This window comes from Lipotes vexillifer, unplaced genomic scaffold (assembly GCF_000442215.2).
Source record: "Lipotes vexillifer unplaced genomic scaffold, Lipotes_vexillifer_v1.1 scaffold847, whole genome shotgun sequence".
In the NCBI taxonomy this organism is placed as follows: domain Eukaryota; kingdom Metazoa; phylum Chordata; class Mammalia; order Artiodactyla; family Lipotidae; genus Lipotes; species Lipotes vexillifer.
The window spans coordinates 102,628-113,834 of record NW_006778821.1 but is presented as its reverse complement, the minus strand read 5'-3'; the positions used below and the strand labels follow the sequence as shown (position 1 = coordinate 113,834).

The 11,207-nt window shown below is 41.8% G+C and overlaps 1 protein-coding gene across 1 annotated transcript in view; it reads right to left on the bottom strand.

Moving 5' to 3' along the window:
• The window catches only part of XK (X-linked Kx blood group antigen, Kell and VPS13A binding protein), a 51,393-nt gene extending 47,406 nt beyond the window's left edge, over positions 1-3,987 (bottom strand). Inside the window, exon 1 of the mRNA XM_007451968.1 lies at positions 3,743-3,987. Within this exon, the coding sequence (XP_007452030.1) occupies positions 3,743-3,987 (245 nt within the window). The remainder of the gene's footprint in view (positions 1-3,742) is intronic.
• Between the last annotated feature and the right edge of the window lie 7,220 nt (positions 3,988-11,207).

The window sequence follows — 11,207 nt, the reverse complement described above, 5'->3', positions numbered from 1 at the left end:
TTTTTTTTTTTTTTTTTTTTTGCGGTACGCGGGCCTCTCACTGTTGTGGCCTCTCCCGTTGCGGAGCACAGGCTCCGGACGCGCAGATCCAGCGGCCATGGCTCACGGGCCCAGCCGCTCCGCGGCATGTGGGATCGTCCCGGACCCGGGCACGAACCCTTGTCCCCTGCATCGGCAGGCGGACTCTCAACCGCTGCGCCACCAGGGAAGCCCAAGCTCAGAATTTTTAAAGACTAAAACAAACAAGTGAAACACCAGCACATGTTAAGAGCTGAATGAATAAAATGAAGGTTCAGAGGAGAAAGCAATTCTCTGGATGCTGAGGAGGGGCTGTGTTTAATGGAAAGCATTTGCAGTCTACCAATGGAAATGAAAGAAGGTCTGGGAAGGAGCTAATCACAGAGGTGGCCCTGAAACCCAGGTGTACCCCCTTGCAATCCACTGTTTTCCCCAACTAATAAAAATCTTAGCACAGAGTTTCACATGTAGTAGGTGTTTAATAAATTTGTGAAAGGCCCTAAGACTTCTGCTATTTGCCACTACTGGTTAAGAAAGCTGATAAGAAACACACTCTACTATTCTTCTTGGAATTCTGCAAGACTCATACAATTACTCCAAATGATTTTTGTTTTGTTTTGTTTTACTTGAGAAGTTGTCTAAATGTAGCCATAACTTAAGTATTTTCATCGAAATCATTCAAGGTAGTTTTTCAGTATTGTGTAGACCAAGGTTTGGCAAACATTTTCTGTATTTACAAAGAGTAAATATTTTAGGTTTTGCAGGCCCTGGTCTCTCTTGCAACTACTCAACTCTGCCACTGTAGTGCAAAGGCAGCCACAGACTACACAGAAATGAATGAGCATGGCTGTGTGCCAATAAAACTTTATTTACAAAAACAGGCCATAGGGGGATTTCACCTGTGGGGCATAGTTTGCTGATTCCTAATGTAGGTAATCAGCAGGTTGATCTATTTTTTTTTCCACTTTATCCCATTTTCAAGCGCCATAGTGGAACGAGTTTATTCCTTAGCTGAAACCATGCATGTTGGCGTCAGCACAAATAATCTGTGGTACCAGAGGCCCTCTAAGGTAGTTAATAAAAACACGTTTTCAAAAGAAATACTGATTATGATTTCCTACACGCCACGTTATCTTCCTGTGACACACATGCTCTGAGAAGCTACACAAGAACCAAACTGGTTAAAAAGAAAGAAAAGCCACTTGCATAATCTCACTGAGCCTCAATTCTCAAGTGTAAAAAAAAGATAATGACAGCTCACAAGGTTTTAGAGTAGATGGAATTAAATACTGTACGTAAAAGCACTTTGCAAGCAACAACAAGAAAACTCTTCAAATTTAGGCTATTATTATTTTAAAGTCTTTTGAAAGTTTACTAAAGAGAGAAGTACCATGGTGAATCATTTTGCAATGTTCTATAAAAAATACTAGACTCACAGATATAGAGAACTAGTGGTTACCAGTGGGGAGAGGGAAGGCGGAGGGCCAATATAGGGGTCGGAGATTAAGGGGTACAAACTATTAGGTATAAAATAAGCTATAAGGATATATTGTACAACATGGGCAATACAGCCTATATTTTATAATAACTATAAATGGAGTATAACCTTTAAAATTGTGAATCACTATATATTGTACACCTGTAACTTATATAATATTGTATATCAACTATACTTGAATAAAAAATTACTAGAACTTCTTAGCTTTTACTTTATAAAGCCAGATTTTTGTGTACCATTTTTCCTCATTATACCAGTGAAGAATGGGGGGAAATTCCTTGAACCTGTAACTCATTTATATTTACTCCTTCTCCCAGTTAATTTAAAAAGTTAACGTAACTGTAAAAGAATGATAAACAAATTTTGCTGCTGTTAAGGGGTGCTTTTCCCCACTCTGGTTTTCCAGAATATCTATTATCATTCACAGTAAGATTGTCCTTAAAATAGAAAAAAATAAATTCAAGACATTATTCAATGTTTGTATTGTTCCAACCTAGGCTTAATGAGGAAACAACCCTTCAAATTGCAACTACAGTTTTAAATATAAGACTGATATAAATGAAATATGGTGCTCTCCCAATGCCTCCCTAAAGAAGGAGCGGGGCCTAGTTTGTAGTCTTTAGCCCATAATTATTAGTGTAATGTAATGCAGCTGAACTGAGTGAACTCAAAAACATCATCTCACCTAAAAAGAACATGAGTTTGGTTAGTTAGTACCCACCCCAAATTAAACAGAGCTAAATTATCCCAAAACAGTTTTAAAATATTACTAAGTCCAATCGATAAGAAGGGAAGAGAGACTCTCCTTTGTTTGGGGGAAATAATTTTGTTCTTTATGTGAAGCTGATGTCTTAGAGTTAGAATAGAGTCAAACAGTCAGCAGGAAGAACTTGCAATAAGATATTAAGTCGCGCTAATACACAACATCAAGTTGCTTTTCTTTTCATCTGGAAGCTAAGAGGCTTGGAACCACATTTTGCGTATCTCAGCATGGGTCCAATATCTTCTTGAAAGAAATCAGCTGCGTAAGAATGAAAGCGCCCTTGTTAACGGAAGCGGGTTGTTTATTCCTTTGTTTTTTATGTTTTATTTTGCTTTTCCCCCCAAAAGACATTGACCCATTCAGAATTTTCTGGAAATAGGTCTCTTTATGGTGTTGAAACTCTATTTATAGTTGAGAAGTTATCTCTCCAAAGCACCAAACTTTCTTTCTTTAATAAAGTTAAAATATTTTTACTGTAAAAACTGAAACACGTAGAAAAGTATAATAAAAGAGTAAACGATGCACTTTTCTATATTTTTCAGGAGAAAATGAAAATCACCCATAACTCCACCATCCAGAAATTACTACTCTTGCGTCTCTGGCCTTTCCACCTCTTCCAATTCTTCTACCACCTACATCTAAAGTTCAGTATTATAAATTTGTTTCTAATCCAGATAGAAACACTTTGTTTTGCTTTTCCTACAGAGATGAAAGATATCAAAACAACACATTTAAAACTCTCTTCATGGTCCTTAGATAAGCCAAACTCTACTTCATTACCAGGGATTTCTTTTTCTACTTGCTTTGTGTTAATACAGTTTAATTTCCAGAGATGTCACTAACAGTTTTTCTTAACGCCCAGCAAGTGTTGGGGTCTTCATGGCACTTGTGTCCCAACTTCATTGACTGCGTTTAGAAGTTAGGCAGGGCCCCGAATACACTTCTACAACCCCGTATGTTCCACATCCGAGAGAAAAGAAAGATGCGTGGATTTCTAGAGTCATGTATGTCATGTATGAGAATTACATAAGTTAATATTTGTAGCAAGCGCAGAACAGTGCCTGGCACACTCCACGTGTTTGATCAATTTAAATTCAATCAGCTGTATACACTTCTACTCTAACGGCCATTTAGAACCCACTTCCTAAGGGCCCGTCACGACACAAACTCATCCTGCCAGATCCCACCTGATCTCAGGGAAAGCATGTCTTTTATGAGATCGAAGTGTAGAAAACTGACCTTTCTGTTCGTCAAATTCAGTTGACTATCAGCAATTTCCTACGCTCGCCCCTAACAGGAAGGCGGTACGCCCCGGCTCGAATCCAGGTTCCTGTCGCATTCCTGTGACAGCGACGGTGGAGCTCAGGAGCCGAGCGGGCCGACGTGGGCCCGGTTCGCGACTCCGGCCACCTGTCCCCTCCCCCCGGGAGGCCCGACCCCACCGCCGGGGGTCCCGCACGCACCTGAAGAGTGGCCCGAGCTGTAGCAGGTGCAGCAGCAGCACGAGCGGCCGGTCGCGGCTGAAGTCGCGGTGCACGAAGAGGAGCGTGAGCTGCACAAGGGCGCAGGGCAGCAGTGAGAAGAGCAGCGTCAGCGCCTGCCACATGCCGTCCCCGCCCGAGCGGTAGGTGCTGCTCAGGTACAGCGCCGCCGTCGTCTCGGCCACGAACAGGAACACGGACGCCAGCACCGAGCCCGGGAATTTCATCTCCGCGCGTCAGCGGCGCGCACCGGCGACAGACGCGGTGGCGGTGGCGGCAGCGGTGGCGGCGGCGGCGGCTGCCCCGGGGGCTCCCGGCATGCCCGGCCCCAACTGCTCCCGCGCTTTACGTTGCCCGCCAAGGGCGCGAGACCCGGGCCCTGGAGCTGGGCCTGGGGTCTAGCAAACCCGCGGGGCTGGGGCGGGGCGCGCGGCCGGGTCGGGACACGCCCACGCGCACCGTGCGCCGCCCGCGCGCCTCAGTGCCCGCCGCGTCTCTGTGGTGACGATCCGTGGGCAGGCCGCGAACCTGCGCCCAGCTACAGCCCGCGCCGAGCCTCACAGGAGGCGGCGGGCCCCGCCGGCCCCGCGCGCAGCCGCTGGGTCCTAGAGCCCTTTGGTTGGCGCTCGCGTGGGAAACCGTCACATCCCTTCGAAAACCCGCAGCCCATGGGGCCCGGAATCGGGGTCAGGATGCCTTTCCAGCCCAGTCTCTATTTTCTGGACCTAAATAACGCCTAATCCCTCAAAGGACCAGTGTTTCCGGTCACTTAAAAATAAGCAGACCACACAGATGCTTTTCAAAGTACAAGTGTATTATCACGCACCCAGGATGTACATTTTCACTGGGCCAAGTCCTGGGCCAAGTCTGAAGCATTGCTTCCAAGGTGAAAGAGCATCAGTGATAATCCCTAAGAGCCAACGCTTTCTTTCCCAGAAAAACTGCCTTCAAAATATATTCCTCTGTGGGCTTCCCTGGTGGCACAGTGGTTGAGACTCTGCCTGCCAATGCAGGGGACACGGGTTCGAGCCCTGGTCCAGGAAGATCCCACATGCTGCGGAGCAACTGGGCCCGTGAGCCACAACTGCTGAGCCTGGGCGTATGGAGCCTGTGCTCTGCAACAAGAGAGGCCGCGATAGTGAGCGGCCTGCACACAGCGATGAAGAGTTGCCCCCGCTCGCCGCAACTAGAGAAAGCCCTCGCACAGAAACAAAAACCCAACACAACCAAAAATAAAAATAAATAAATAAGTAAAAATTAAAAAAAAAATATATATATATATATTCCTCTGTAACTGATTAAATCAGCCAGGCGAAGACCAGGACCTAATAAGGAAACGGTTCTCTAGCCCACGCCATATCTCCCTCTACTTGCTGCTGTGTGCCAGCCCCAAGACTAACACAGTTCCTTTTCACTTTTTGGAACTGTGACAATCTTCTGGACATCAGGATGGGGTCAGCCCACCCTTGTCTCTCAGAGCTTGAGCAGTCACTAAACCTCTCTACAGCTCGGTTCTAACTGTTCCATAAGAAACTAGACTTGAATAATTGCAAGATCCCTTTCCCTGGTGAAATTAGGTGATTTCATCCATCTTCAGGCATCTCTGGCACTTTTCTATTTAGGAATATGATGGCAACACAAATAAAATGTGAAGATTCAGTAGGAAACAAGACAAAAATTGTAGAGAGAGCACATGAAGGGCTGTTTTTCTTCATTCTTCTGTGGCATGGGAAAATCTATTTATAAGAGTTAAGGGGAGGTATTCAGCTCACAGCTAAGTGCCAGGCCCATTCTCTAAAAGGATTACTAATATCTATTTATAGAACCCAGCAGGTCATCATGTTCTGGATCAAGATACACATACTGTCACAAGAACAGAATAAGCAGCAACACTCCACAGAGTATTCGTGTAATATTCTAATTGACACTGTCTTGTGTTAAAGGAAAAATTAATTTGTAGCTTAAAATTATTAAAGCACACTCAGTATTTAGCATTAGATTTTATTTTTAAGGCAAAGGATTATCACAGGTTTTATATTATTAAGTAAACTACATAAATATGCTGGGGGCAATAAGCCAATAAATAACGTTGCTTGAAACACTACAGAGTCCAGTTTATGGCGTATTATTTTCTACAGTACAAAACAAATACAGAAAACACATTTGGAAAGATCACAGTGTTCAGAACATTGTAACAGCAGTTTTAAAGACAGTGAGCTGCATCTCTAAGCTTCTGACTCAACCCTGCTTCCAAAGAGATTTCACTATACCATGCACTGTGAGCAAGTCCCCCACCTAAGGGGAGGCAACATCAACTAACTGTAGCACTTCCCCTTCCAGGAACAGCCAATAACAAAAAATCTGAGGAGCATTGGCAAGTTGATCCTTTTCAATCTGCACACCAGCTAACTTGCCCCAGTGACTATGTCTTTATGTATTATCGTTTGCCATTTTGTTCTTGAGAATAATGTATACATTCAAGCTTATGATTGCTAGTTTCCCTGTCAAATACCTAAATGGATTTTGACTAAAGATCAACTGAATGTCACGTATTGCATTATACTTTCTTGCTTGGACTGAAATACCCATTATTTTCTTAAAATATTATATACACAATAATAGACAGCTAGAAAGTGGTTTTTTGGTATAATAATATGTAATATACCAGAATACTTGAGAATTTGGTTTTATTATAAAATACAGTACTACAACATTTTGTGAGATGGCAAAATATCTGACAGAATGTTCTGCTCTAAATTTAGTTCTAACTGCTACAGATACGTCTTTGAAACCGCTTCAAAGTACCCCTAAAGAAATATAATAATTAGCAATAGGTCGTAGAAACTGTTTTTGGCAAAAAAGGCATTTTTGAAGAAGCCTCTCATTTTGTGTGCAAGACTTTCAACATTTTAGTTATATACAACACATAACTGGTGTGGGATTTAATGCTATTGGAAATTAGAATTTTAAAGTCATGATAACTAATCTGTATTATTTGGTGTATTTTAAAATAAATTTATGTTTTTAACTGCATTTGTGCTGAGGCAAATGTAAAGAGTACAATTTTATTAATAATACGAATTTATTGAGCAGTTCTTCAAAATTCAATAGTACTTTAAATAATAGTATATATTCATTCCTAAATACAGTTAGGAATAAGCAGTTATATTCTATGGACAGATTATTCTTTTGCATCCCCCCCCAAATAATTAAGGAATTACACTAGTTTACTAGTGAATGTGAAATGGATCGTTAGAGAGCTGAGCTTTTTTTTTCTCCAGTGATACAATCATATTTCTGTAAGTATTGTGAATTGTGCAAAAAAATCTTTTTGCTGAAGTAAATTCTATTCACTTGGGAAATGCACATTCCAAAACTAGCACGTGGTATTTGACTATTCCCCAGTATATGGCTTTGCTAAATTATTTCCCCTAATAGTTGGATTCTACAAAAACCATTTTAAAAATTTGTGTTAATTTAGCGCCATTAAATCCATGAGATTAAAATTCAGACTTCTTTTCCAAGTAGAGCTCCCCGGGATATTCAAAGTTGGGAAGGCTGTTACCTTTCTAGGGAATGGACTGCCCCTCCTAATCAGACAGATTCTAAAGCCAAACTTTTGCACTTAGAATGTTCCACTCCTACTTCTGGAAAGTCTATATGAAACTCATGGTATAATTTGCGTTTTCAAGAGCGAAGGGATTCTACTGCTACTAGAGTCTTCAGAAGACATCTCTAATATTGAAATACTAAAGTGCTAAAAAAAAGAGACAAAACAGATCATTTAAATCTATCTTATTTAAATACATCCACATATAAGCATTACTACAGTCAACTTGGACCAAATTCAGCGATAGAAGTTATTTAACTGGTAATTGCCACTTAAGTACAGATCGTAAAACAAAACTTACGGGGGCAGCGTTAGAGGTCCCACTAAAACAAAGGCAAAAAGATCATTTGCTAAAGATTGACAGTTGTCAAGTAGAGTGTGTATCTTCTTCAAACTGATTGCTGTCACAACTACTTTACACACTTTACAATAACAGTACACATTAAAGCATGTAAATTAACACCACACACAAAATATTTTTTAAAAAAGCATTAGCAGGAACGGTATTACTCTACTTATGAAACTGTATTCCGTGTTTACACAGATACACATTCAGATGTTTCTCCCCTCATCTTTGTAGAGTGCTCATCATTTCTGAAAGAATGAGAGGATGGTGTGTATTTGGGTACTTTCTGAAAATCTGTGTCCACATACAAGACATTACAGCCATCTGCTGGTTTCAATTTAGTAGGTGGTTCTAGATCAAGAAGACATATCTTGGCTCTCGGGTGATTCTGAATACAAAGAATAAGTAGAGATAGGCTCTGAAAAGCCTGGAGGAAGGGAAGACACAGTTTTCCTTACGCAGAGAAACTTGTGGCAATTTCCAGAATTCTTGTCCCCAAAAGTGTAGTAAAGAATGACCTCAGGTTTTTGTGAGGGCAAGATAATTAATAGGGATAAATACTCAGGGACAGAACCATTGTTCTGGTATCTTTCATGGGCCTGGCCGGGTAAGCACGGGGGAGGCAAGGGGTGTTAGAACACCTCGGGAGGAAAAAAAATATTATAAGCATACCAGAAATGTACCATGCCAGACTAACCATGTTGTTATAGTGGTAGCTGGGTAACAGTCACACTCAGGAGGTGGAACCTTACAGACAAAGAAGCCAACTTCCAATAGGCTCCTTTACCCAAAAGAGTTTCCTCAGAGTCTGTGCTATGTTAGCACACCATGTAAATCTCCAAAAGGGGGTACTAGAATAGAACCTTCCTAACTTATTTCATCACCGAATCTATTTTTCCACAGGGCAGCTCTTGATCCTAGTGTCCTACACTTGGCGAAACACCGCAGTACTCAAGTAACATGTAGCGTTTGGTTTCCATTTTCTCTCGTAACAACGAAAATACACATACGCTGTAGGAGGACCTTCTCAATACCGTGAAACGGCAGAGGGATGCTAGCCCTGCTGTCCAACGCAACAGCCAACCCACATGTGGTTCTTGAGCACTTGAGGTGTGGCTAGTCCAATTGGAGGTGTGTAGTAAGTGTAAAATATACACCAGATTTTGAAGACTCAGTACCAAAAACTGTCAAATATCTCATTAATAACTTTATATTGATTACATGTTGAAATGATAATATTTTGGATAGACTGAGTTAAATCAAGAGTTACATCATTAAAGTTAACTTCACTTTTTTTGCACTTTTAATGTGGCTGCTAGAAAATTTTAAAACTACATATGTGGCTCACGTTTGCGGCTCTATTTGTGAAACTCACATCTGTTCTCTTCTACAAGATGGCTACTAATGGCTTTAACCTGGCAGCAGAAGTTTTAATGAAAATGAATGCTTAAGATAGACAACGCGAAGTATAACTAGAGCCCTCATTAATTACGTGGTAATTTTTTAGAGAGCAGTTGACAATGAAGAGCCCCTCATTAATGTTTACGCTTGCATATATCTGTTCATTCAGATACATCTCCGAGCTAAATATGGGGTTTTATTTCATATGTGATTCTGACTCTCAGTCTCTCTCCCTCCCTCTCTCTCTCTTTCACACTCACACAGACACACACACAAACTATTTCCTATAGGGACAATAAAAAAACCCAAACAGGAAACAAACAGGAAGTCCTTGCAAACTGTGTTTTCAGGGTCTTTGGCAGTCAAGGCTTGTGTATCTTTTTCCCTCTCTCCCTTTCCTTCCTGGATATTGTGTGTGGAGGAGAAAGGCAAGGAAAGAAAGGGTCATCTGCTCTTTTAATCATGCTATTCACCAACCCCCACCCCTGGCAAAGAATAAAAATACGGATGACTTGGTTTTCATTTTAAATTATTTTTTCAAATTCAGTTCAGGGGGGTAATGGGTACACAAACGCAAAAGAGGTGCAGGAAATTCTGCAGATAAGGGACTTTGCCATTTGTGGAGAAGTCCACGTGGAAATGACAAGCTTCAGTACTTTGAGAAAATAAAAACAAATATATTTTCCACCCCACAGGCATCATCCATCAGGCCTCAATTCACTACCACTTGCAATTAAAGAAACGAGAGAGAGGGCACCCTCCCGCAGTATGAGATTTATGATAATGCAGGAGGCCCAGATATTTAATGTAGCATGAATTTTGTTTTTTGTAATTTTCCCCACAGCAGTACGAATAAAATGACCAGGTTTCTTTATGAAGGAGAAGCAGGATAAACGCAGCCGCTGTTCTCTCCTGAACAGCTGCACCCCAGCTAGCCTGTCTTGGACCTGTGATCTGACTGCAGAATGGGTCCAACTCCTTCTGCTGCTGACCTTGAGATCGGCCCTTCCACCCAGAGGGGAGTCCAGCCTTCCTGAGCCTGGAGCTCTTAGCTACCAACTGACATGGATGGAAGAGATAAGGAGAAAGCCTGCCCTCCCAGGTGACAGGAGGTCACCTGATTAAGCAGACACAGAAAAAAAAATCACAACCTACTATTTAAGAGGAGAAGGACAAGAAGCTGCTGAATCAGGGGTGCTTTGGGATTAGTGGTCCCAGGAAGCAATAAAACCCATGACTAAGATGACTTTTTTTTAACATCTTCATTGGAGTATAATTGCTTTACAATGGCATGTTAGTTTCTGCTGCATAACAAAGTGAATCAGTCATACACATACATATGTCCCCATACCTCTTCCCTCTTGCGTCTCCCTCCCTCCCACCCTCCCTATCCCACCCCTCTAGGTGGTCACAAAGCACCGAGCTGATCTCCCTGTGCTATGCGGCTGCTTCCCACTAGCTATCTGTTTTACGTTTGGTAGCGTATATATGTCCATGCCACTCTCTCACTTCGTCCCAGTTTACCCTTCCCCCTCCGCATATCCTCAAGTCCATTCTCTAGTAGGTCTGTGTCTTTATTCCCGTCTTATCCCTAGCTTCTTCATGACCTTTTCTTTTCTTTTTTTTCCCTTAGATTCCATATATATGTGTTAGCATGCGGTATTTTTCTCTTTCTGACTTACTTCACTCTGTACGACAGACTCTAGGTCCAACCACCTCACTACAAATAACTCAATTTCGTTTCTTTTTTATGGCTAATATTCCACTGTAACATGCGCCACATCTTCTTTATCCATTCATCTGTTGATGGACACTTAGGTTGCTTCCATGTCCGGGCTATTGTAAATAGAGCTGCAATGAACACTGTGGTGCATGACTCTTTTTGAATGATGGTTTTCTCAGGGTATATGCCCAGTAGTGGGATTGCTGGTCGTATGGTAAGTTCTATTTGTAGTTTTTTAAGGAACCTCCATACTGTTTTCCATAGTGGTTGTATCAATTTACATTCCCACCAACAGTGCAAGAGGGTTCCCTTTTCTCCACACCCTCTCCAGCATTTATTGTTTCTAGATTTTTTGATGATGGCCATT